This window comes from Vanellus vanellus (genome assembly GCF_965231255.1).
Source record: "Vanellus vanellus genome assembly, chromosome: 6".
NCBI lineage: Eukaryota > Metazoa > Chordata > Aves > Charadriiformes > Charadriidae > Vanellus > Vanellus vanellus.
This window is the reverse complement of record NC_138911.1, coordinates 15,550,422-15,578,223: the sequence shown is the minus strand read 5'-3', so window position 1 is coordinate 15,578,223 and position 27,802 is coordinate 15,550,422. Positions and strand designations below refer to the sequence as shown.

Genomic DNA, 27,802 nt, shown 5'->3' with positions numbered 1-27,802 from the left:
TTTCTTTTTTGTTACACGTGTAACATTAATTCTATTTTAGCTATAGATTCTATATTCTTTCTATTGTTTGCTTCATGAAATAAAATTGAGTGAAGGTAAAAATGAAAGGTGATGATTAAATAATATCCTCAGGTTGCGACAGAGGGGACTGACATGTAGGGTAAGATTGTAGCTCTGGTTCTTACTCAAGCTCCCAGATGGATAACTGGTTCTTATTGCATTCTTAACACATATTCCTGCCTGATCTAAAAGAGATCCTTATACAGAAATGGTATTTGCTTGCTTCTCCCCATCCATCTGTTTAATAATGTCTGAATGCTGTAGTCTTTGAGTTGCTATAGTGAGGGAATCTGGGGCACCAAGGCAGACACTGTTTGAGGTCAGGGAAGAAACTGGTTCATTGTTTACATTTTAATAACTCAGGGCCCAGCTGAATTCAAAGCTTTACCACATTTAGGTACCATTAGAACCTGTATTGAGCTCCTGAGGGTATTCACAAAGTAGCCAAGCCTGACAAAGCAGGAGTAATTATGAGTAAATCCTCCATAAGAATAAACTAAATCAATGATACATCGCAGGGTTGCCAGTCTTTCCTTACCCTTTGAACTGCATCCTGAAACCTGAGGGGACCACAAAGCCATGTGCTTAAGAAGTGGTGCCCCAGAAGTAGGTAACAACTTGACGTACGTGCCAGTGGCTCTCCCAGGAGGTCCTGCCGCCAGGCTGTAGGATGGGGCAGAGCTAGGTGTGCAGGCAGCCTGCAGGGCAGCCCCAGTGCTATGATCTGTGCAGCCTCTGCTGGGTCTCCTTTCCTCTTGCTGTCAGGTATTCAAGTCACCCACCAGACCTTGTACCAGCTCAGCCTTTCTGTCCATCATGAGATGGAGACCTGCAGCGTCCCTCGCCTGAACTGTGTGTGAGCTGATCGCTCACATGATTGTTGATTAGTCATCTGTGGTAGGGTGCACTGCTGGATTCTGTCTGTTCTGATGGCGTGAAGGGGAGCTGTAGGCATTTTAAAACAACGTACTGATCTGTGTAGATAGTTGTGCACTTTTCCTATCTAAAGCATAGAAAATACCATTGTAAACCAGTGCTAGTAGTATTTTAACATTTAGCATGTCTGAATGGGAATTGTTTCTAAATGTTCCTACGTGTTTTCCTTCACAGTCTTTATGAATGCAGCAATACCAATTGCAGCTGTACTTATAGTAAGTATGGACTTTTCTAAGTAGTGTTAATTACAACTGCATTTTCAAGTACAAGTGATGTGGAAATGAGGAAGGAGGAGGACAGGCCGCAAACCTGCTACACATTTGCAATTCCTCTGGGAGAGAATGGAAAATGCCCACTTGTTGTCTGTGACCAGAAGCAGCCATGAGTATGCCGCACTCCCCCAAACTGTTAAGAGAAAAATTCTGTTAAGATTCTGTAAATGAATGCTTATGAAATACGGAGTCTTTGTGCATTTCTTTCTTTATGACGAAACACTGATGATGTCTGTATCTTTATAGACATTTGTGGTCCATGCTCATCTGACAAGAAAGGCTGACTTCTCCCCATCCGTGGCATTTGCCTCCATCTCCCTGTTTCATATTCTTGTGTCTCCGTTGTTCCTGCTCTCCAGTGTGGTTAGATCTACTGTCAAAGCATTAGTAAGGTGAGAACTGTAAACTTATTAACTTTGCTACCACCTCTCTGACTTTTGAGAATGTGTCTATTGCTCGTTTTCCAAACGCAAGTTTAAAAATAGCGTAGTGGTTATTTATGTTGTTGCTGTAAACTGCTTCCCAACTTTTTACTGTGCGTGGTTCCCTTCGTTGTACCATGTGGGTCATGTTCTTTGCTGATACAACTGTCACAACCAATATTTTGTGGTCCACAGCTAGTACTTCATTGTGTAGAATGAGCTGAGCTATAGTGGTACTGCATGCAATATATATGTGGTAACAAGAAAGGAAGTGAAAACTTACTGAAGATTTAGTTTTGTAAATCACCCAAATTTCCCTCCATCGAGCATGTGGAAGGGAAAAAGGTAATCACAGAAGCACATGTATTTCGACATGTATCACTTGGGCTGTGCTCGTCCCCCACCCCTCTGCCTGAGATGTTGCCTGTTGGTGGAGAGTTAGACTTAAATAAACAAACAAACAAAACCCATAAAAATCACTAAGTGTGGGAGTAAGTTCATGACTAAATGTCTGCTCCAGACTTGATGAATTTTTACTTTCTTACAAACATGTTAGTCTGAGTATTCAAAAATTGAAATAACAACCAGTAGAACTGCTGTTTCATTGTGAGTCTTACTTTGAGTATCAACAGATTTGTGTAAAAACCTCTTAATGCTTTTCCTATGTGGTGTAACTCTACCTGACTGATAGGGGAAGAAGAGAGAGTTTGGGCTTCTTACTTTATTAGGGCCTCTTTTTGACCTCCAGTATAGCTGTCTTAAGAGCTTGTCTAAACTATGGGACAGATACTGGATGCCAGCCCTGGCTTAATTGCCTTTGTGTTGCTTTGGAAATGGAAAGGAGACTACAGCAGGAGGCCAACATTGCCCTCACTGTTTTGATATTCCCTGACAGTGCAAAGTTGCAGCTGTGTCCTCTCTAACAAGTGTGAAATCTGAGAGCATCAGCGGCTGGCATGAAATGTTTGCAGCCATTCTGGTAGTCCCTAGAGTCATGGCTAAGATTGCAGCCAGCAAAGTATCTGGGGGCCCGCACTGGTAATGGACATTTATTTTGGCTTGTCTAAGAATTTATTTGTAAATGAACTGTGTGCCTGTTAATGCTGCAGAAACAATTCTAAAGCAATTAGTATCAACCAAATATTACTTGTTGCTAGCCAGGAGTTGTTCATGAGTTATTCTGTAGTTATCTTCTTGTTAGGAGGCTATTGCCCTGCCATTCATAGTACAGACAGGAATCCCCTGGTTCAAACTCTGTAACAGAGTTGACATGATCCTTGCTTTCCTGGCTGTCTTCATCACAGTAACCCAAGTAGTGTTCCAGAGTGCGTTGCTCCTTTGCTGGTGCTACTCTAGATGTATCTTCTGAGTGCCCCATCCTTCAGTGCAGTATTTTGGAAGCATGTGTCAGGTATTTTCAACCCATGCAAATACATACTTGCTTAAAAAAATCAGTGTAAAAAGCAGGCAGTTATTCAAAAGCTGTGTTTGTGCCAATTGAGCACAACTAATGTTCACTTTCTACAACTGCATCTTGCTGTTACACTTTTCTGCTAATAAGTAGCTCGTCAGTAAGATCGAGTAAAGGTAACCTAACTTGATAAAGTTGTAATTCAGCTTTCTTTAGGCTAAGATATTCTAATTGGTTTTAGCATGTGTACAAGACAGGTTCTGTAGAGACAGAAAGGAACTGTGTGAGTGAAGATGATGCAGCAGTGAAACCAGCACGTTACGGATACTAAGAGGGTGTTACTGGCTTTGCATCTCAGGCACTTCACAACCCCTGCTCTGTTAATATTGGCTACAGTCTCTGATGCCAGATGCTATTAAGGACAATAATCTCCACAAATAAACTTGTCAGTATCTTTTATCATTACACATGTGCCCAACTGCAAAGCATCCTCATGGATTGTCATTGACACTATCAGAACAACTGTGTGATTCATTGCAATGATAAAATAATTTAAAGCTTCTGTTCCACATAGGGCCCCTGCAAACTTTTCAAGTTATGAGGCCAGGGTATTTGCTTCTGGGAGGGGAATCTGTTGAAAGTTTTTAGGAAGGTGAGAAGCTCTGTTATGTCTCTGAAAAGTTGGGGTTTGAGTTTGTTGGGGTTTTGGGTTTTTGTTTTTTTTTTGTTTTTTTTTTTTTTCAAAAGAGTGTTTGTGCCATTGAAAATTAAAACTAAGCAGCCAATTGATGTAATTCTTAAATGCGAGGTCTTTAAGGACAAAGGTGCAGTGTACAATTTTCCATTAGCAAAGGTCAAGTAGCAATAGTGGCTTTATGTATCTTACTGGGTTTAATATGAAACTGCTTTTTCAGTCAGCTGTGCAAATAACCATGTTTCAATCAATATGTCTATTCTGTGGCTTAAAAATAAGCTCCCCCGTGGAGATATTGGAATACTAGTGAAATTGTGAAGTCAGCAAGAGCTCTGCAGAGAATGTTTGTGGGTTGTTTTTTTTTATTCTTTAACAGTGTAGAATGGTGTGGCATTCTGAAATACGAGTTGCTGGCTCTAACAAAAGATTTTCTCACAGCTGTGCTGTTTTTCCTCAGTAATTGCCACAGGAGAAGCAATTCCAGCATAAAGCAGAGCATTGGGCAAAGGGCTTACAGAGACAAGTTTTGGCACTTAGAGTACAGCCACCTTGATATGTAACCAGAGAGCAAAAACCAAACTATTAGATGGTCTTGTTTGGGTATGCATGGTCCAAGAAGATGTCTGCTGTTTTCTTTTCCTCCCCCTCTAGACCCTGGAGCAGATACACAGTGGACTTTTCTATCTGCTCTTTATACCTTCAGAGCAATTATTGAAATGTCAGTGTAATTCTCCTATGGAGACTGCAGGTGCAGCTGAATACCGGTTCCATCTAGGCAGCATCCAAACCATCATTTAGTCCATTCAAAGACATTTAAAATGTTCTTTTAAATATCTGGTTCACTGAACAAAAAAGGTAAGATCGTTCCTAGCCCTGTTTTCCAGAGTTTTGTGCAAATAGATACCGATATCTCTAGTGATGGGGCTTCTAATTTCTTCCTTTGGTATAATAGACCTTCCCATTAAGAAATTTTGGTCCTGCATTGAGCCTGAATTAATTATTACTCCTCTTGTTCCATTCCAAATAGTTATTCTCCCCCTTTTCAGTTGAATATATTGTAGCACCTGCTCTAGCTAAATTCACCCCACTGTACATCTTAGTCCTCAGCGGCCATTAGCAAGGGGGCAGGTTGGCAGAAAAAATGTAGTACTAGTTCTCTCCTAGGGAGTCCCCAGGTGGCTTCCATCTCTACTTGCAGGACAAGTGCTAACTGTACAGGGAGTCCTGGACTGCCTTGGTCCAGGCACTGTTTTTGCACCAGTTTGGTATCTCATGAGGGTCTTAGAGGAAACTAAGTCTTTATCTGAAGAAGTCGTCCGTGGCAGTGGAATGTGAAATAAATTCTGGGGGTTTTATTTTTATTTTTTAAGATTTGCATACTGACAGATAGCCACGTATCACTATGCTACTGTAGCATTGTTTGCCTGTTTCTCCCCAATTAGCCTAAGGCTAAATATTGAAATCAATCTTTTTAGTGCTTGTCCATAAATTTATTTTTAGGAACTTAAGGCCTTCTGGCACTTTATCATTTTGGAGACTGATAGTTAACTTATTTCCAGCTAATTGAGCCCTTTGATGTTGAGTTCATGATTCAATCCACTTCCTTTACAAATTTCATTTGCTGTCCCTGTGAGTAGATTAGACATACATTTTATAAAGTCAGGTACAGAGATAAAATTGATGTCATGGTCTGTTAAATGTCATCATAAAGGCACATTATCTCTTAGCTAATTAAATCTTAAGCAGCTTGGGAAGATTTTATGCATTTTCCTTTGTTACTGGTCATCAGGATTCCCTTTATAACTCATCTGTTGAACGCTGCTCTGTTAAGGTATATTCCTTTATCATGTTACCTCGTACACTTCATATTTCATCGTAGCTGGTTGATTTTAACTCATGGTGTACTGATTTCATCAGACTCCTGGTGTTCATAAGGCTGTTCAGTAGAACTGTCTGTGCAACACTTCAGTAACATGAGTGGCATTAACTCTACCTCAGCATGTGGCTTCAAAATGAGCTATGTTGAAGCTGGTCTGCATCCCACCAAATGCCTGAAAAAAGTCTTTTGTGTAATCTCTCTGGTGGTATCAGAAAACAAAGGACTTGAAAAACATCTGCACAAACCATTAAAATATCATAACTGTTAGTAGGCAACAGAGCAGGTTTTGTCAACTTCCTTGCAGTAACTTCTCATTGCACATTTTCATACGCCTGTAAACAAAGTGAAACCAAACAAACAGTGGTTAAATACTAAAAGGGCTGTTCTATAATAAACATTGCAGTGAACAAAAGTTTTGTATTCCAGGTTGAGGTGTAATTCCATTTTTTTTCCCTTTTAGTGTGCAGAAACTGAGTGAATTCCTGTCAAGTGAAGAAATTGGAGAAGAGCATGATAAATCTTCAGAGTTAAGAAGTGCAGATAATCACAGCAAATACCAGGCAGTGGTGAGTAATGATGTGTAATTGCAGGTGAAGCAGATGAAGTAATTTGTACCCAGAATAATTTTTTTACTTTCTATTTCCTACTGATTATTTCTTGCAATTGCAAAAACTCTTTTTAATACCCTGAACTGTATAGGTCATAACATGGTTGCTTGTGTTTAGGACGTTTTGCTGGTACTGCCACCAATTACTGCATATTTCTGTCTTTCTGATTTTGCACAGCCACTCAAGGTCGTTAACCGCAAGAGGCCTGCCAGGGAGGACTGGAACAATTACAGCTCTCACCTGAGAAGACCTATTAACATCACAGAAGCAGATGATTTTTGTGTAAAGGTGATATGAAGGTCACTCTGATAACACTTACTATAGTTTACTAATTGTCACTTTTGTATTCTGATGGTGGTTTCAAATTCAAGAATCAACATTTGATGTGAACTGTCAGACACTTGTGCTCATGTCAGAGCTTAACCTCCACCTTTCTTTTCCATGTCTTCCATTTTAAGAATTGACTGCTGACCTCTAAGTCATTATTAGCTGTGTATATCCCTCTAGATTTTGCTCTGCAATTTTCTGTTTGAGGTGTTTAAGTCATTAGCTCTGTTCTTATGACATAAATTTCCAACTTGGAACATAGAACAGCCCAGGTTGGAAGGAACCTTGAAAGATCATCAGGTCCAACCTTTTACATGTGTCAGACTCTTTCTTCCATTTCCAGTGCCTATACAGAAAAATGGTATAAAGAAAATGGAAAAGAATTTTTTTTAGACATTCCTAAAATAATCTTGTCATGGGTCTTCCCTTCTTCTTTTGGAATTCCTAGTGGCCTTTCAGGATGAAGTTAAAAACCCCAAAGACCTAACTTATTTGAAGAAAAAATTAAAATTACCCACACCACTTTGAAGACTGTTCATCTTGATTTGCTATAGAAATAACCAGAAGTAATAAAAATCCTGTTGGTTGTTATAGTGATGACACTGTTTATTTAGGAAGTCTATGGCATTTGCATTTCCAGCACAAGAGAATGAATAATTCAATTTCATGGGACTAAGTAGGACAACTGGTAGTGCTTTCAGGGTGGTTTGGGTTTTTTTGTTTGTTTGGTTTTGGTTTTGTTTTTTTTTTTTTTTTTTTGGAGGCTGTCATCTGACATGCTGCCTTGGTGCAGGTTCCTTCTTGAATAGACTTCCAGGAAAACAGGAGTATTTGAGACAGGGGTTTGGCTAGGGTGTTGGATCAAAAGACAGCCTGGAGTGACGACAAAGGAGTTTGTCACAAAGGAGAGGCCAGAGCAGTAACCTCTGTAAGGACAATGTTTATAAGTTCTTGAATAGAAAGCCAGGACCAGCTATAATCTTTGGCTCCATCTGCTGACATTGTTGGCACTGGCGGCACCTGGGTCGGGGAACTTCTGCAGTTATTAAATACTGTCTGTCTGTAGCTGATTGTCCATGAAGAGGCATTTGTTGAGAGGATCCTCTGGCTGCCTTCAGTAATCTAAAGGGAGGAACACTGCACTTTCTTTTGCTTGTTTTTTCAGGTTGTTTCACCAGATAAGAATATCACTTTTTTTCTCCAGGGTAGGATAAAAGCGTCCCATTCCACTCTTCACAGATAAGAAAATGTTGTACCTTGCATTGCTGAAAGGCTTTGAAGGTTTCAGTGGCTCTGAAAAAGTGAGAGAAAAGGGTCCTATATAAATACAGGCCTTTTAAAATTGTTTCCTGTTTCCTATTTTTTACAGTATCCATGGAAATCTCCTCCATTTAAGGTCCTGAACAGGCTTTGTTTCTTGGTTTTAGTCTTTTTCAGTGAAAGATTTCTGTAGCTAGCAAAGTCTAGGTTACCTGAGAATCATATTGGAAATAAAAAGGCAAATACTATAATAGGCAGCAACGTCTAATTTCTGTGGAAAGTTCTGCAGATCAGCTTGGAATTTGGACCGTGTAATTGCTGTATATGCTGCAGTGTGTCTAGAGTGACATTCACTGCTCTTCAGATAGCAAACCATGACTCTGTACATAATTTAATCGTGTTAGAATCATTTCTCTTATTTCACGTGCCTACCTTACAAATAACAAAACAAAAGAAACCCTAAATAACCACTTCTTTTTCCTCAGGAATTTTCCATAATTTTCTAATTGTGCTTCATTGAGTTCAGAGATTCTTGCACATCAGAATACAGGCCCTTACAGAACCAGTCACTTGAAGATGTTTCCTGCATTGAGCAAAGGCTAACTTGGTTCCTATGCTCAGTGTAATGAAAACAGAAAAAGCATCTCTGATGTTGAAAAAAGTCAGCTCTAAAGCTGGTTTTCTGTTTCTAATTTCTCTCATCTTGGCATAGATCACAAATGGATTTTTCACTTGGACACCTGAAGGTCCTCCAGCATTGTCCAACATTGATATCCGAATCCCTCAAGGTACAAAATGGCATCAGATATACAGAATGAGATGTTTTTCCTTGAGCATTTGGTAAATCGGGAGCTTATATATACACCTTCCTCTCTCACAGGTCAGCTAACAATGATTGTGGGACAGGTTGGCTGCGGTAAGTCATCTCTCTTGCTAGCCATACTTGGCGAGATGCAGAAGATCTCTGGGAACATATTCTGGAGCAGGTAGTGCTATTTAAAAATTCAAGCTTAAGTTGAATAGTAATGCAGAAAAAAGCCAAATTCTACCCTGGGAACCTGTTTGTGGAGTCGGGATTTTGTAGGTGTACAGTCAAAATAAAAACCTTACCCTAAGTGGCAGGGGAGCACATGAGAGAGAACCCCCAGCCAGGGTCAAACAAACTTTCTGTTCCATTAATAGGAATAGATAACCATCTTTGGGCATTCTGCACTCCAGCAAAGTAACCTGAGTGAAATTATAACTAATTTGGAATCAGAATTAATTAGCTGAAAGTGTTGTGCTGCTACAGAATGGCATTTGCACTTTCAGGCCTGAGCTCGTGTCTCTGAATGGAACTATAAAGGGGTACTGGCTCACGAGGAGTAGTGCCTGGCTGTGCTTTTAGATGTGTGCTTCATCCCAGCACTGGTCTAGTGCCTGAGAAACTGAAGAGGTTTTCTGTAGGTGGCAGTGACCTCAGGGTACTCCCCCAGTGCATCCTGCTTGATTTGACAAGAGGGAGATAGTCATGTCCTTCCCTCCTTTCCCAAGAGGACACAGCAGCTGTGCTCTGACAGCCAGTTATAGCTTATACTTGTGTCTAACTCTTGTGCTGGTTATAAAGGGAAGGGAAAAAAGTGCTACAACTCCAGCAGCTCTACTGTTAAGGTTTAATGTCTTGGCCCTCAAACTAAATGACAGGTGGTATAATATATTGCAACTCCTGTATGTGGTTTCCAGTAAATTACTGCCATCTCTAGTACACTGTCTGATCAATGCAGGTGAACATTTTTGGCTCGTTTATTTTACAGTACTAGACTTCCTAGCCACACAGGCTCTACTTTACCTTTTGGGATACAATTATTTGTAAGTAAAGCTTGACAAATTGTAGAAGAAACTAGAGAAACAATTAATTTTATTTCCAACTGGTTGGGAATGAAGGAACAACAATGCAACTGTAAGTCAAATCCGTGCCCTCTGATGGACAGAGGGTCATTGTTACCCAGTGGGTTCTGCACTGATTTTGTGAAACAATTCTCACAAATTGCTTGAGTGTTTGTAGAGACACTATTTCTATCCAGCCTTCATGTGTAAGCCAGTCACACTATTCAGAATTGCACGTACTTTAATAGTAATAGTATATGGAGGGAAGGTTCCCTATTTTGTAGGTGGGAAAAATGAAACATAGGAAGGTGACCCTTTCAGCTGGTGAGGGAGACAAGAACAGAAGCCAAAGCTGCAGAATGTGATGATCTATCCGTTAAAACATACTTCCCTAAGCAGAAAATCAGAATATAGTGAGGAACTATACAGAATCCCTGCAGCCTTATTAGGTGAACTAATTTCATTTCAGCAAGGCTGTAATTTTTTACAGATGACATAACATGATTAAGAAGTGTAATTTGAATGTCTGATGCTAAACTAAAACAGATGACATGATGGTTCTGATCAGACTGTGTTTTTAAATAGCACTTGTTTAGAAGTATGTGCTTCACACAGTGGAAAGGTCAACTGGTTTTCATGTCTTCTATATGTGCCAAAGTATCACAAGGTAAACTTCAGTTGTTATCACATTTGCTTTGCTATCTGTCAGATATGTATAAAGGGGGTTGTGGCTGAAACAATCTTAGCACTGTACGTGCTGGCTGCACTGGGTCAGATCATGTTTTGTTTCATCTTTCAGAGCTGCTGCCATGTGCACTGGTTTATTCAGAATGATAGATGCAGTCAGTGTAGGCTGCACACCTGCGTTGTAAAGCTATCAGATGAAACCTCCCTTAATTTGATAAGAAAATATTAATGCCCAACCAGGTACATGCAACATTATCCCGGGTTCAAGGAGAGTAGTCTTATCAAGTAATCACCAGAGCTCGTAGCCTTAGCTCAGTCAATAAAATGTGTTACCAAAATCAGCAAGATCCTTGTTACAGCTCTTTCTTTGGGGTGAGACGAATGCTTGGCTTCAGTTATTCACATTACAGAGTAGTCCTGAATTATTTCATTTCAAATTTCCTTCCCCTTCCCTTCCTCCAAGGTCACAGCTATGAAGATGAAGGATACATCCTGCTGACATGTCACTCAGTGCTCAGGAAATCTGGATTCTATTCCTGGCCCTTCTCTTGGTCTAATGGAGAGCCTTGCACAAGTCATTTCCCTCCTCTGTGCCTCCATGCTCTATTCATAAAACAGGATTAACTGCCTATCATCTTTATTTGGTTACTATAAAAATTATTTGTTTCAAAACATTAAAAAGAAATGTAATTTATTCCAGGTCTAGGAATTGGCTAATGAGAAGTGAGTACTGGCTCATTTGTGGTTTTATTTTGTTGTTTGTATTACAGTGTGTGCCTGGAAGATTCAGCTCACAGATTACTGCCCCTTGTCCAAAGCAGTCTGAGAGCATCTCAGCATAAATATTTTATAACATGGTTAGAGATTAACAAAAATAGAGAAATCATTATTTACATTTCAAACAGATGGTAAATAGTATTGATTTGACTGGTTATTGAGTAAATAAATATAGTACATACCATGTTAATTTCTTGTGGGCAGTCTCTCACTTTAAATAGTCCCAGTTCAAGTCGAGGGGGCAGTTTATAGAAGTCTTTAGAGTAAATATCAGCAAATTGACCTAAATGAGAAATAGTTTGCTCAAACAAAATGTCATTTGTTTCTAAACAGACATATATACTTCCATGTGAATCTGGAGTCCTTATAATGTGAAGGAAGTGCTAGATTTTTTAAGGTTGTTAACAGTAGATTTTCTTCTACTTGATGTGGAGTTGACTTTTAATGAATTGACAATATTTTTAAAGTTATTTTGATGCATAAAAAGTACATCGATTTTTATAAATATGTGTTGACTGGAGTTTTCAGAAACATCCAGGTACTTTATTTAAATTGGAAATAGACATCTGAAGGCTTAGAAATCTCAGTAGGCACCTATTTGCATCTTTAGACATCCATAGGCCTTGAAAAATGAGATCTAGACCTCATTATCAAGCATACATTACTTCAACATTTCAACACTGGTAGGAGATAAATGCATCCTTAATTGCTGGGAGGATGCAGGAAAAGGGGGAAAGGAGGGATAAAACAACGTCAAAATGGGGAAAAAGTGGGTTGAAATGGCTGAGCTAAAACTCCACATGGAGAATGAATTTTTTTCTAGCTACAGAACAGAAACATGGATCAGGGAATTGATCTATGAGTACTTGCATACGAAAATTGTGGCACCTGTGGCTGTATAGCAAAAGAACATGGTTAAGAGAGGAAGTCGGGACATTGCTGTGCACTGCTGCACCTCGTGTTACTTAGAGAATCAGTCGTGCCCTGTGAGCATGGCACCTTGCCCTGCTTTCTGAGCAGAAACTGGAGCAAAGTTGCACACCCACAGTAAGCACAGGTAAATTGTGCTAGCCACCAGGGACCCTGCCTGATCTTTGCTTCTTGAGCTACACTGATGGATTATATGAGCTACGCGATTTTCTGCCTCTCTTGCAGGCTGCTGTAGGAAAAGAGCACAGTGGAGGGGAGTTACTGTCATGCACAAATACTACATGGGGCAAGTTGTCAGGGTGTTCCCTGGTAGAATGGATGCTTGGCCTTCTTTGGGGTGGTCCATGAAGCAGGAATTGATGTTTGTTGTTCAGGGTCCTTGTGTTGTGCATGGAAGGGCTGAAAAAGATATTCCCTATTTCAGCCCTGTGATAGTCTCTGTAATGACTGTGTTGCTTCTTAATGATATGCAACAGGTTCATGGGTTTTTGGAGAAGGTGCCACTGAGGTCACACTGTCACTAAAGACCAGTGGAGTGTGAGGCAACTGGAAAAGCTTTGTTCGGTACACTGACCATTGGAATAAAGGTGCTAGTGGCTGGCTGACTCTCTCAAATTCTACAGTGAACTGAATTTAGATACAGTCATATTTGGAAACGTCTCAAACTTTTCAAACTGCAAGTGTAGTTTTCTTTCCTGGATATTTATAAGCAAATGGTGTTAGCATAAAGTTAATGAGACTGTTCTCTTTAGAGCATGAAAAACTTTGTTCCTCCTTGATTTTGTTTATACCACTTGACATGCAGATTTTTCATTCTTTTCAATGGAACTGAATTTAGCATCAGTAGTAAGTATGGCCAGTCATCCTGTCAAAACAACTCTCTGTGAACATCTTGGTACATGTTCAAAAATAGTGAAAACAAAACCTATCTGTCCCCAAGACCTGCCCACGTTTCCTTATACAGGCACATCCCCCCCCAAGGACAGGGCTGATACAGAACGCAGCATATTGCAAGTCAACTGAAGGCAGGATTTGGGGTTCAAAGTAACCCATCATATGCTGCAAAGTTGCAGTTACTGCCATGGAAAAACACAGTATCACAAATTATCCGTTTGATTTCCCTGAAAGTGTCCTTTTTTCAACTGCATTCTTGTCACACTAGGACTTCTTAGTTCTGTTAGCAACTTCAGGACAGAGCGGAGGTGATTTTATTTGTTGAGTCAAATTAAATGTCTATAAGGAAAAAAAACTGTCACCAATTTTTTTTTTAGCTGCTAAAATCAAGTCAGTTTGTGTAGAACGAACAGATGCTGTGCTGCAGCTCTGTGATAAATACTGTTTGCAGTCTGTGCACTAAGTGGAATTTAATAGGTTTTTTTTTCTGGGGCAGATTGCCTGTGCTTACTTAAATAAACAATCTTTGCTTTCTATTTGTGATGCAGCTGTACTTCTGACAGTGAGACGGGGGAAGATGTCAGGTATGGTATTGTATACGTTTATTGGTCTTCCTACTAAATTAATTGCAATAAAAGGAACCAAAGGTTTCTAAAATCTATGCTTAAGATTTTCCGAGTCAGAATTCTGAAAATCAGTGAAACTTTCACTGTCTTAATTAGTTTAGGATACAGTTTTTGAAACCACCTATGTGACTTATGAAAATAAGAGATGGATTTCCTTTATGGAAACATTGCTGTTTGGTAATTTTGAAAATTATATTGTAACTTTTCTGTATGTCTTTGAAAATCCTTCTCTTAAAGTCTGAAACAGATTATTCCCTAAAGCTACACTTTAAACAGTAGTATCAAGTATTGCTTTAAAGGTTTCATTTATTAAAGTAAATTCTCCCCATTACCCTTCTCTTAATTCTTTACAACCTGTCATAAATTTATTTTCTCACCTAGCATTCTTCAGGCACACACAAACTGAGAAGTGTGGGGAGTAGCACATCAGTCCATCTGATGGGATCATTGCATGGAAATTATTTTCACCCAATTAACATAGCTCAGCTTGGATTTTGGCAATAGCTACCAAATCAACTGAGAGCAAAGCTTTCTGACATGGTTGTCATTTTAGTGTGGCACACAAACCTCCAGAATGGTAAACCTTGTAAAAGTGACAATCGTATCTCTGCTGAAGCCAGTGAGAACTTTGTTACTGAAATCAGCAGAGGAAAAATGTCATATGATGTCCCTTTTCTTGACTTATGCTAAACTGTGTGTCTTCTACTGACCAGAATATTTTCTTGGTTTTGTGACACACCAACTATTCTACTGCCTTTTCTTTAGATTTATCAGCCTCTTCTGTCCCATTTACCAGACTTGTTCCCTGGTTGTCAGACCAAGTCCTGCAAAACTTCTGCTCCCATCCATGTGTAGTCTAAGAGGGAGTTTCAGATATCTAACAACTAAGCCTTATGGTAAAGGATACTTGGAAATCTCACAGTTCTTTCTGTATAAGAGAGACTGCAATTTCTGAGTCAAGGTAAAGTGAAACCATTTGAACCCATTAAGATACAAGAGAAATACGATCAGAATTAGTCATTCACATGTTTGTTATGGGGATGGAGAGCAAACAGTAAGATAACATGCACAACAGTACGGCAAGCATATTAAAAAGTAGGAAAGAATATTAGACTGTGCGAAACAATTACATTATCATAGGCTCTGGGAATCCCAGTTATGTTGGGTAAGTGCTGTGGTGATATGTCTTATGGTTTTGTTGCACTAGCATCCTGTGGGATGTTTTTTGTGTTCTCAGAACAGAATATTTTGAGCCAAAGTCTGGTGGGGTCTTGAGCATTTGCTCATAGATGTTGAATACTTTCTACAGGGTTGTTTAGCCCTTCTGAAAACTGAAGCTTTAACCATACCTTTTTTAGGTCAATGTCACATACTGCAGAATTTTAGCATACTTCAGAGTTTTATTTGTTATTCCATCACTTTGTTGCATTTTTAATTATAGAATAGTGATAGTATTTTAAGGTATTATTTGCATTGTCTAAAATAATTGATTTTTAAAAGAAAAACCTCTTGTGTTTGTTTTCTGCAGCCCAGAGAGAGAATCTCCTGTTGACACGGAATTCAGGTATAACACTTTAAAAGCTAATGGGAACTCCAGAGGTCCCTTCCAACCTCAGTCATTCTGTGACTCTGTGAACATTCTTCAGAAGTGTCTGCACTTAATGAGTTGTTCCTCCTTAGAAGGCAAATGGGTTGTCTCTGTATGCAGCTGCTGCAAGATTTAGAAGTAAAAACAAGCGAGTGACCCTTGCAGTTTAATAATGGCAAAAAAGTATGCTTTTGAATACTCAGGACTGGCAATATCAGAATGTTCTATTACCTATTATCAGGCTGAAAATAATGGAAGCTTTTTTTTTTTTTCATGCAGTAATAGTGTAGGACAGGACAGTACACTTTTCTGTCAGATCTGGAGAAAATTTGATTTTAAGTTGTTGACTGAGAGTAGAAATTCATGAATTCTGCAGAGTAATAAAGATAAAACTGTAGTCAGCAATTCAAAACACACAGGAAAGGGTCTGCAATGTGTTATTTCCTCTGCCATTATAATTGTAACTCTATTGCATTTTAAGTGCATCTATTTTCTTTTAAAAATCACCAACATTTCAGACTGGGTAGGTTTAAGGCACCAAGATTCATATATGAATGTCCCTTAACTAGTTGTTTAGTGATCTTGAACACGTACTGAGCCTACTGGACTTAACAAAATGAATTGTGAAGATAGAGTTAGACTAAAAACTTTAAACAAACAATCTTGACAATGTTCTTTCTGATTTTAAATTAATGAACAGGCTTAATCCTATGTTAGCTAAAGCACAGGGAGCTCAGGGAAGGTTTTCCCTATTTATTCTAAGGTTGAATTTTGCTGTCTGCCTCTGTGATAATTGAGAGGCTAAGGTCAGTCTATCTTGTATTATCAGAGAAAAAAAAATATATTCCATTGATGAAAACACATGTTTATGCAGTCAGGGGGTAGGAGGCAATTATTTCCGCCTGCAGAATAAATTCCTCATAAGTCTTTGTCTGCTAAGCCATTTGTTTGCATTCAATCTTTTAAGTATGAAACCTTAGGTAGGCTCAAGGTAGGCTTTAAGAGGAAGTGTTACACGCTCCATTTCAGAATATTTTGTTCTCTGGATTTTTGGCCACATATTTCTCATGGTTTCAGTAAAAGTTTTGTTTGATTGCCTCTTTACTGTAAGAAGTACTGTAGACATGCAATAGATTTCTTATATAATCAAAGACTTGCAAGCTTTTTGCTTCTATCAAAATATGATGTGCCCTGATATGTCATCCTAGTGTCAATTTGCAATTAAGATTAATTTAGAGGGGTTTGCTAAATTCTAAATCTGTAGTGAATTTTGGCAAGATCATTGCTTGTTCCCAAATTGCTTGCAGTAATTAATTCTCACTGACAGCCTAAAAGCAGAACGTAAGCCAAATGTGAACGGTATTCCCAGACATTGTGCTGGTTCTCAGCATGGAGTACATCATACTGGCAGTACCTGTATCTTCACTGAACAAAAGAACACTTTTTATAAAAGTTGTAAAAACTTTTTCCTTAAAACTTTGCTACTATTTTTCAAAAAAAAAAAAAAGAGAAGTAACTTTTCAATTGCATTGAGAATTAAGAACAGCACTGTTTCAAGCAATGAAAAGGAGGGGAAGGGAATACATATTCAACTCAGAATGCTCAGAACAATTTTTACTCGGTCATTGGAATGAGAATTTCATACTAATTGAAAAAATGCTTTCCCTCTTGAGGCAGAACTGAATTAGATTTTGGGACTGTGGGCTGCACTGCTTAGGAGATTTTCTTTCTTTTTTTTTTGTTTCTGTTTCATTTTTCAATAAAGAGAATTCATAAAACGTAATTAAATTCTAATGAGCCATCAGACATTTGAACTTGGAAACATGTTAGCAGGGTAGCATAACTGTGTGTTCTTTCAGGTCATCAAAGAAAATTGGATCCTATAATGACTTCTAAGCAACCTTGGTGAAAGCCTGAAAAAATGAGCAGGGCAAGTGACCTTAACTCCTGATAAAAAAAGATAAAGTGTCTGATGGCAGCTCATAGTTTGAATTGCATTCAAGTCCATCTAGAAAGAGGCTGCTGTAATGGCTGACTAGCAGACAAAGGCTACGTTTGGGTGAGAGGTCCTATCTTTTTATTGGATTAGCTGATACAGCTGAAAGGAAAACAGATATGCTTTTAGGTGTATGATCCCTCTTTTGGCCCTTTTCTGGAGAAACGGTGATATGCCAATGAGTTTTCCAACAGTATCAGTTGCTCTAATAAAAAATGCTGCCTTTCTCTTAGCTCTGCCTTACTCTGAGGTCTTTAGTGCACAATAGCCACAAAAGCACTGCTACTTCACTAGCAGGCACATACTTTTATTCTTAAATAGCAATAAGAATAAAATATGCATGGTGAGAACCTGTTGACCATACCCTTCTGATGGTACATCATGGGGTCAATTCCACAGGGGGTAATTTAGCAAATATTTTTTGTCTGTGTTCTTTTTTTTTTTTCTTGTCTTAAAAGACATAGAAAGATTTTACCTACTTGTTTACTTTATGACTCAAGTTCTCTTCTTAGAATTGGGAAAATAAGCATGTTGGGGGCAGGGGGAATTGCCTTTGTGCATATGTGAAGCTTTTTTTTTTTTTAAACACCTTAAAAATATCTTTTTAGAATGTCCCTCCTGAAATGTGTGGCCTAACTAGTGATCTGCTGTACATTTTATTTTTTTATTAGTCTATCCAAAGAGCTGAGATTCAGTCTTTGGTAATTTTCTTCCTGCCATCCGTGCTGCTCAAGAGGCAGCTTTACTGAGCTAGCCTCTCCAAAACCCACCTCACTGCAGAAAAAGAGGGAACAAACTAAAATTCAGTTAAGTGAACAATTTCAGTATTCTGTTGGAATATTAACATCTTATGTATTTCCTTGATGGGAGAGATATTGATTGTATTGATTTTCCTAAAGAGAGAAATAAAAGAATGCGTTTTTGAAGACTTATTACCAGTTTCTTCCTTTACAAGAAAATTGTTTCCAAAAACGTCTACTGTACTGGTAAGCTGGAAACTCTGGGATTTTGGGTTTTTTTCCAGGAAAAGAGGATCAGTGGCCTATGCATCACAGAAGCCTTGGTTGCTCAACGCCACGGTGGAAGAGAACATCACATTTGAAAGCCCTTTTAACAAACAGAGGTAACGGGTTTCAGCGCTGCGACGTGCTTTACTCCCCTTTTAGCTAAATAGTGGAGTTGCACAGGCCTCAGCTCACACACGAGTCCCCTTCTCCCTCTAGTAACATAGCACATACTGCACCTGCCGGAATGTGACAAAAGACCTTGAGTTCTGTGCAGTCCCCCTTTGACCATGGTTTTCCTGAAGGAGGCAGGAACAGAGTTCAGTCTTACTTGAACTTAAGCGTAGAAGTGTTTTCATTTCCAAGGACTGTGTTTGTTTAGCATACAGTATTCTATTCTTACACCTAATTGACTGGTTTAACTGTCTTAGAAGGACATTAGCTGTTTGGGAGTGGGAATGTTGTTTATTACAGTTTCAGTGTTTGGTACATTGTGAAGGATTAATGGACTGCCTTTTTATTCAGTATAAGTGCCCTCCGAACAGTCTAAAATATTTAAAAGTTAATTGCTGGTATTCCATCTCCTCTGCCCTTTAAGAGAAGCCGTTGGCTATGTATTCACATCCTACACACATTTTTTTCTGTCATCCTTGGATATTGAAACAAGAAACAAAGGCTCTGGGCATGAGGAAAGCTAAATGCTAAACAATAACGATATACCATGGAAGAAGTTGTGCTTGTTTTGCTGGTTTTAACTTGTAAATGTTTTTAATTAGGAAGAAGACCTAAGATGCTTTTTCTTAGCTGAAATATTTACTTGCCTGTGACTGAAAGAGATCCCATTAGAACAATTAGTGGCTAACAAATATGTTTTCCACTATGTGATTTTTCCAGCTGGTTAATTTTTGTTCCTTTGCAGGTAGGAAATGTGCTTCTTTAGCAGTATCTGTGTGGATTTTGCATTACCTTTTTTGTTTCCACAGGTACAAAGCAGTAATTGATGCTTGTTCCCTCCAGCCTGATATTGACATTCTCCCTCACGGAGACCAAACCCAGATTGGAGAGAGGGTCAGTAAACAGCTACAGGCTTCTATTTTTGTTTTAAATATATAGAGGAGTTTTTATTATTTTGTTGTGTTCTTAAAATCTTACTGGTTATTTGGCAACAAGTGTAATCTTTTAGTTAAGTGTACATTTGGGTCATTAGTCTGAAAGCTCGTTGCTCAGTAAACATGGAAACACTGTCATTTATGTGAGATGTGATGATTTAAATGTGCTGCTATCAGAATGTTTGACTAATTTTGAGGCCACAATATCAGATATCCTGACTTCACAGTGCATTTTTTGGTTTCTCTAGGAGTAACATAAATAATTCATAGATTTGTAGAGCCCCTTCATTTAAAAAAGGGCAGGTATTTAATCAACGGCAAACTAAGCTTTATCACGTCAGGGAAGATTAGGGAGTGACAAGAAAGGAAACAGAAGCCACAAATTTGTAAACAATTTACTCTGGCATATACTGGCACTGTCACAAACAAACAAAAAAACCCCAGAACCACAACAAACCACCCCCCACACAAGTATACATTTAAGGATACATTTCCATGTCTAATCTCTCCACTGGCTAGCATGTTAATTTTACATGGATTAGTTTCTAACCCAATTCATTGTGTAGCCAAACAAATGTTTTTTGACAGAAGGATAGAAGTGGAGGGGAGGGAGGGGAGGTAGCATCTTTTGGCAGCAGTACTGGCTTATGAGAGTTTAAGGTGTTTATGAAACTGCAGGTGGATCACAGGAAGTATAAGGAACTTAGAGCAGGGTGGTAGCAGGGAACTAAGGGCTGAAAACAAGAACAATAGCAACCAGGTAATGTTCACCTCGCCATGGTCTGACCTCCCAGCTAGCAATTACTGGTTACAATAGATAAGGGAGCTGATACAGTGTGACAGCATACAATTATAAAAATAAATAAATAAAACAAGACACGGCCAGACTCATAAGGCTAACCTTTGAGCTGAAGTCTAGTTTAGGCTGCCTGCAGAATATCTATGCCACCTATACCATTATGTCACCACAAACTATTAAACGTTTCCCGTCCCTCTGCCATGTATGGAATAAAGCTCCAGACAGAGTGCTCTGGCTTTTCTAACAATTTGTGTGCTGTATCCCAGCTGAATTGCAGGCCCACTCTTGAAAAATTTCTCTGTGTTTCTTTGTCCAGAATGTCTTCTGTGCATAATCTGATTAATATATGAATATTCAATTGATGGTTTTATAACTGTCTGATTGTTTTTTTCCTTCATATCTCCAGGGTATTAATCTGTCTGGAGGGCAGCGCCAACGTATCAGTGTGGCAAGAGCACTTTACCAGCAGACAAATGTTGTGTTCCTGGTGAGTAGGTACCATTGTGTTTATGCTGCAAATGGAAGCATGAGATGTGAGCATTGAAAGTATTTCATGGGTAACACAGAACATTGTGCTTCACTGAGCTAAGCCAAATGTGCACTGTTTATTTTATACCCATTGCAGCTCGCCTGCAGGTAAGCATTTTGCAAGTGCTGCAGACAGACAGGTAGATATTAGGATACAAATTGAAATGCTGATACTTCCCCTTTCTAGTCTATTGAAATTTCTTTTTGACCCTTGTGTTTATCTTTGGTACTAAGAAATTTAATAGTCTGAGCTATATTCATGAAATTCCTAATGTATCTCAGGCCTAAAATTAATGTCGTCCTGTGTCTGGGGTGTTTCCTTTCTGCAACAAACTAAGCTGTCTTCCCACCCTGAACTGCTTGCTGTATATCCTGTCCCAACTTCAACAGAAGTGCTATGGAAAAAGGAGTGAGAGCAGGCTCTAAAAACAGTAGGTGGGAAAACAGATGCATCCTACACAGTTACTAGTAGTGAGCTTGATAACTTTCCAATTTAGGATTTCCTTCTTAAGCTCAGTTTTCAAGAAGCTTTGAATCCAGCTGTTATGACAGCCAGACACGAGTCGCATAGGATTAGAAAAGCTGTGCACATTAGAGGTCATCTCTAAAAGTCTGCGAGGTTACCTAAACCTTTCCCTGTAATGAGGGTGATCAATATGTGCAGGACATTTCCAGGCAATGACCAGAGTGCAGAAGGGCAGAGAGCAGCTAGGCCAGGTGCTGCAAATCAGCAGATCCAGTATTGGGCTGTAACTTGGCTTAGTCACTGTTATCCTTTTGCGCAGCACACTCAATAATCTCCTAATAGTAGCAGGTTCTCTTATGGCTTGATAATGTAAAAGTGTCTACAAATAAACTTTTTTCCAGTTATTAATCTTTCAAAAATAATCAGGTATCCTATACGTTAGTATTTGCAAACACTCACTTCTTTTAAGACTGATTTTGTAAAGAAATGCTTATGAAGCTTCTCTCTCACGAGTGTGCACTTCATATTCAATAACCTTTCATATTCCCTAAGCTTCTTGTGATCGTTGTAGATGTGAAAAAATGTCATATAATAATTCATTACATATTTTATTAATGACATTCATTCAGCATGTTTAATTTGTTGCATGTTGGGCTAGTCCTGTAGCATAAACTGATTTTTTTTCAGGTGTCTTGTAATCAATGTATCATTATAACCATATATGGTGAGTGCTGCCTTAATAAACAGCCTCATCTGACTCTGCAATGCAATGTCGTGTTCTGCAAACTGGCATTTACAGTTTGCAGAAGTGCAGCATTGCATACGAGGTGGCTGTGCACAAACACAGTGCTCAGAATGATGTTTAGGTCTGTGCCAGATCAGAAGAGTGCAGCAGTAAAGCTGACAGCATACATCCTTGCTCATCAAGCACAGTGCACACACAGTTACACACGCACTGCTGAGAATAAATTCTGTATCACAGTCTGAAGTTACTGTATTTCCAAAGCACTTTTTAAGTGCTCTGTGTGATGATGCTCTGATTTATTAGAATTTCAGTCCTCATATTTATATTACTGTAAATTTCAGGTATTTTGGGGTTTGTAGAAACCAAAGTATTGTTGCATGAAAGCAACAATGCTAAAGTATCTAATGCAGTCACAATACAAATTGTTGTAAAATTGAGGGGAATACAAGTTCAAAGGGATTTTCTGAAGCACTCATTTTTGTTTATACCTCTCCCTAATTAACTGGTGGTAATGATGTCACTCAGAAAGCAGAATTAATTCAAATTCAACCCTAAAAGGGTTTTTACTTCCATATAAATAGGATTAAGTAAGCAAGTCCTGCAAAAAGATGGTATACATTAGTTTATGCCTAAATTAATTGCATATAATTAATTGATTCAATAAAATAACCTAGGCTGTAAATCAAGCATCTGAGCAGAGTCATCAAACTGATCAGTATTTCTCCTATTGTGATTCTTTGTTAATAGAGTTTTGATTTATGGATTAAAAACAAACAAACAAACAAAAAACAACAAACAAAACAGAAGGCAATTATGTACAAGAGAAATAAAAACGTGCTCTTTGTCACTGTCCCTGGAGCAGTTTGTGTAATATATGCCGGAGACATATGTTGCTGCATTGTCTTGAGTCTGACAGAAACAATGTACGGCAGTTACGTGGGCTATGAAATGCATCTGTTAAGAGAGGAGCAGTTCCCAGAAACCCTCAGGAAATCATAGCATTACACAGCTGATGTTACTGTATGTCTGAGTAGTCATTGCAAAAAGACAATTTAAGGTTTGTTGTTATGGAATTTAACAGAACCGTTCCTCAGAATTTTGATCTGATGGCCTCATTTGATTGCCTATATTGATCTAAATTGTTTTACTGGTATTAAAATCTTTCGGTTTCCTTAAATCCCATAAATGCTGGTTCCAAAAGCTGATCTCTTTTCCTCGTGACAGGATGATCCATTTTCTGCACTGGATATCCACCTGAGTGACCATCTCATGCAAGAAGGGATCCTGAAAATGCTACGGGAAGACAAGCGGACCATTGTGCTAGTAACTCACAAGCTGCAGTACTTACCCCATGCTGACTGGGTAAGAAAGCTTTTCCCATTTTTTCTGAGAAGGCAAGAATGTGGCATGAAATATCTTGCTACCATCAAGGCTTTTGCTTCATCTTTCCACCAAGTGGTAGTTTAGTGAGAAGAGGTATAATAAAGATCTTTTGAAAAATAACAGTATTTCCTTGCAGTTAGTACTTTCACCCTTTGTATGTTGGCAAAATGTTAAGAAACATGTAGTATTCAGTTGCTTTGTTAGGTTTCTTTGTTATACCTTGCAGTTTACAGAAAAAAAAAAATGCAGGTATGCTTTCTATAACAATTTGCAATTGCAAATGTCAAAGATGAAGCAAATCAAGATAAGGAGGTTTGGTTTTTTGGATTTTCTTTTTTTTATTTCATTGGTTCACACTAGCCTTGCACGTAGTTCTCCTACAGTTATCCAGCTACAACATCACAGGTCTTCTTGCCCACAAGGATTGATGACTGCAGTTATGCCTCCTAGCAGGACTCCTCTCATTTGCAGCTTGCACAGACTATAGCAGCAGTTACTCTGTCTCAAGAAATAATCATATTTCAGCTGCTTTCTCTTCTTCAAGTTGACTTGCTATAAAGTTGCACATAGACATTAAGCTTGTTATGATCATGTTTTTGGTGGGCAGCATTTATCCTTTATGGTGTTTGTTGTGACCTTGTCCCTCAGTTGTACACCTTTAAGAATTGCTACTGTTCTCAACACAGTTCTGGTTTTCCAGTTAGCGTCTCTCAGGCTACAGGAATTTTCTGTTTTCTTCCCCTTCCTACGAGCTCCATCTTGGCTTTTTCTTTTTCAATTAGAATATATTGGCATTTTGTTTAATATGCACAGCTATGGCCTTGTATCTGTATTATCTTTTCCATTTTCTTTATGAATGCCAGACCCATTTCTAGGTGTTTGTGTTTTATGAGATACTCTGAGAATTATTTTCTTTTTTATTATTTTCTAATGGGGTTTCAGTAATGTTTTATGAAATATACTGTTCCAAAGAGCTTGTAGGACAAGAAGGATAATTAAGTTTATAATTTAAAAATATTTATTAAGAAATAGCTCAGGGGTTTTTCCTCAGCACAGGTCTCATTAAGCCTTAGCAAGTCTTACCCAATGGAGTGCAGCAGGAATACTTGTTTTATTAAGGAATTTTAAATAAAAAAACAATTTGAAGCATATCTGATGGCCCTGCAAAACCCTCAGAAGAATTCAAGGTCCATCCCAATTACAGGTTTCCTCTATTAATTGACCACAAAAGGATCCTTTTTTGCTTTATTTTTTCTTTTTCTCTGGTGTAAATTCTTAGCAATAAGTGGAAATCCATGGAAATTTCCAAGTTTCCAGGGAGAGAGAAAAATAAATACCGCATTAACTATTTTCTAATGATGTCATGCGGGTTTACAATCCACACACCTCATTTTCCAATTCCCCTTGTCAGATCTAAAGTGAAGGTAGTTACACTGTGTATATTATGTAGTTACACTGATATAAACCTGGAAGCCACACCTTTCAGATTTTTTCTTGCATATATATTTTTTTTCAAACAATGTCCACTATTTATGCTTTTAAAAGCTTTAGGGATTCAAATTCCCTAGCTTTTCCTTATCAGGCCCGTGATACCAAACAGACGGTGGAGCCAGCATGCTCATATCTAATTGCCTGAATGAGGGCAAAACAAGCTGTGCATAGTGTATTGCTGAAAGCCTTTTCCTTTTAGGAGTTAAGGGAACTCTAAAATCTTATCTTGCTAATGACTTGTATTTAGGAAGAGTAATGCACTCTCCTGTCTGCTGATGGGGACCCATTCTTCTTTATTAAGTAAACAAGCCTTCCTTTCTCAAAGCATGAAGTACAGGAAGTTTCTGGTTTTTCAGCATCTTGAGTAAAGGGGATAGAGTTGTTGAGAGATAACTTCACTGTCTTTTAAATTAAAAGACAGATTTGTTCGTGGAAATATTCTTTATTTAAGAAAAGAGAAAATTCTGTCCAGGTGTGGCAACATAGCTTTAAAATAAATAGAGATACGTGGCTATCTATCTCACCACTTGTGTTTCTAACTTTTTAGATAATTGCAATGAAAGATGGTAACATCCAGAGAGAAGGAACACTCAAGGACATTCAGAAATCGGAGACTGAGCTCTTTGAACACTGGAAGACATTAATGAATCGGCAAGACCAAGAGCTGGAGAAGGTTTTTGATGGGCAGGGCAATCAACATTTGCAAAAAAATTGACAGTTTTTTTTTTTTTTAGGTTGAAAGCATTAGCAAGGATTGACACGTTGTGTGTGATTTCTAACTTAGTATGAATGTAGTATTACTATTACCATTATTACTGGTCTATTAAGAGAAGTTCCTTCATCTGGACATCTCATACTACCTTGATGTTGTTGCCTCTGACCCATTCTTGTTAGTGAAATCCTGACAAAATACTCTTGTCTAAGGAATATTAAATATGGCCATTTTAGGGGAAAAGCACAGGTAATGTGCAATACTAACAACTACTTCTATAAATATGCATGAATTTACTCATTGCATTGGGTAGAAGTTTTTCAGATGTGCATACATCAAGCTCTCTAAATCATTAACGCATTTTGTCTTTGATACTACAGCACAGAGAGAATATTAATCTTAGTTCTCTGTAATTCAGGGATGTCTGTCCAAGTTAAGATTCCAGGAGAGTTGGGATTGACAACCTGAAATTAATGTCAGATATCTAATTTATGTCCTTTGGTTTTACCCAGAGGTAGCAAATCCATCACTTATGACTGCCTGCTGTAAGATTCTCACTTTTCTTTTTCTCTGATGTTCTGATTGGAAACAAGTTTTGTCACAGCTGTTAGGTTTTTTTATTAATTCTCTGGTTGAAAACACACAAACTATTTCTTTTTTAGGAGACTATTATTGAAAGAAAAACTGTTTTGGAAAGAACAAATCTCCGGAGGACTATGTATTCCCGTGAAGCTCTGCTGAAAGATGATGAAGAGGATGAAGGTAAAAGGACACCCTTTTAGCCCAGTACCACTAGATTACTGTTTCACATTTAAATTATTTTAGAATGAATTAGCGTAACTAAAACTGGCAAGAGAATATAATCATTTTTCATGTGGGTCATGATTTGGAAGAGTGGTGTTTCCATTGAGTTTACCTCTGGACTACAATGATTTCAAACATCCAGAATGCATAGCTTCCTCCAAACTTTTGAGGGTTTTTTTCTTATACTTGAACATGATTTGATAACAAAAGAGGAATAATATTGAATAATTTATGCAGGATGAGCTTCAAACCTGTCAATAGCTAAGCAATCTTGTTTAAGGTTTTACTGAGGGAAAAAATGCAATTAACTTTATTCATGCCAGTACTTTTAACTTGCAAAAACATGGCTGAAGACATGCTTTACCTGGTGCTAAGGTTTTTTGCATCTTTTTAGCATGCATTGCTAATACTTTAGCAGGTTAATACATGCATGCCTGAGCAGGTAATTTCACCTCAATGCCACTCTTTATCCTGTGTAAGACAGCCTGCTTTGTAGCTGCCACTTGCCAGTCCCTATGAAAGGTGTGTACGGGTAAGTCAATGTGGCTGTACATTTTTCATGCTCATTGCAGAAGAAGTAACAGAAAGTGATGATGAAGACAACCTGTCTTCAGTGCTGCATCAGAGAGCAAAGATGCCATGGAGAGCCTGTGGCAAGTACCTCAGCGCGGCAGGAATCCTCCTTCTGCCACTGCTGGTTCTGTCCCAGCTGCTGAAGCACACAGTGATGGTGGCCATTGACTACTGCCTGGCACGCTGGACCTCGGATGCTATTTCTGGGAAGACAGAGCTAGAGCTGAAAAACTGCTCTCGCTGTGAGGTATTCTTCTTATGATGTAACCAGTGGTGATCTCCCACTGTCAACCTCTGCTCCAAGATTTGTATGCGATGTGCTGTATTTCTAGTGATAGAGCCACTCCAGAGTATTTTGAAGGTCGATGCATTTTCAGATACACAGTGCAATAAAACTAACAGCTAAGTTTTGTGCATTGTTCTCCTTTTGCTAGATTTATTGTATTTTCATCATCCAGCTGATATGCCTAAACCTAAAGTAATTTTGATATCATAGTTCTTTTTTCTTTTTCTTGTACTGTTGCATTCTCACTGCAAGTAGGGCTTTCAGGTTTTGCAACATATGGAAAACACAGACTTTTAATATTTTTTTTCTTTTTTTATGGTGAGCATGCTTTTTTAGTTGATTTTTATGTGAATTCCACATGGAACTGACCACAGTGTTACTTAGCAGGGTACCCTGTATTTATAAAGCAGTAGTGGAGGGATTTTGTTAGAACTGGGATTGTTTTCTGTATCAGCATGTAGTGCCTGCAAATCATCCGCATTAATGTTTGGGAGGTGCAGTGTATGATTTCACTGAAGTCACACCTTCATCTCTGAAAGATGCATTGTTGATGCTGGGTTTTAATATTAAATTAGTATATTAAAATAGAAACTATTATATTCTGTTCCTATTCAAAAATAGACTAAAACAACAAAGCCGTAATAAATGCTTTGAAAATGTTTTTTTCCT

At 38.4% G+C, this 27,802-nt stretch overlaps 1 protein-coding gene across 1 annotated transcript in view; it reads left to right on the top strand.

The window, feature by feature from the left end:
- The window catches only part of ABCC8 (ATP binding cassette subfamily C member 8), an 82,546-nt gene that overhangs the window by 34,519 nt on the left and 20,225 nt on the right, over positions 1–27,802 (top strand). Inside the window, exons 11-25 of the mRNA XM_082484892.1 lie at positions 1,171–1,211; positions 1,515–1,660; positions 6,135–6,240; positions 6,460–6,570; positions 8,582–8,657; positions 8,750–8,855; positions 13,572–13,607; positions 15,178–15,213; positions 18,258–18,356; positions 19,221–19,305; positions 20,552–20,632; positions 23,109–23,246; positions 25,306–25,431; positions 26,133–26,232; positions 26,847–27,094. Of these exons, the coding sequence (XP_082341018.1) occupies positions 1,171–1,211; positions 1,515–1,660; positions 6,135–6,240; positions 6,460–6,570; positions 8,582–8,657; positions 8,750–8,855; positions 13,572–13,607; positions 15,178–15,213; positions 18,258–18,356; positions 19,221–19,305; positions 20,552–20,632; positions 23,109–23,246; positions 25,306–25,431; positions 26,133–26,232; positions 26,847–27,094 (1,535 nt within the window). The remainder of the gene's footprint in view (positions 1–1,170; positions 1,212–1,514; positions 1,661–6,134; positions 6,241–6,459; positions 6,571–8,581; positions 8,658–8,749; positions 8,856–13,571; positions 13,608–15,177; positions 15,214–18,257; positions 18,357–19,220; positions 19,306–20,551; positions 20,633–23,108; positions 23,247–25,305; positions 25,432–26,132; positions 26,233–26,846; positions 27,095–27,802) is intronic.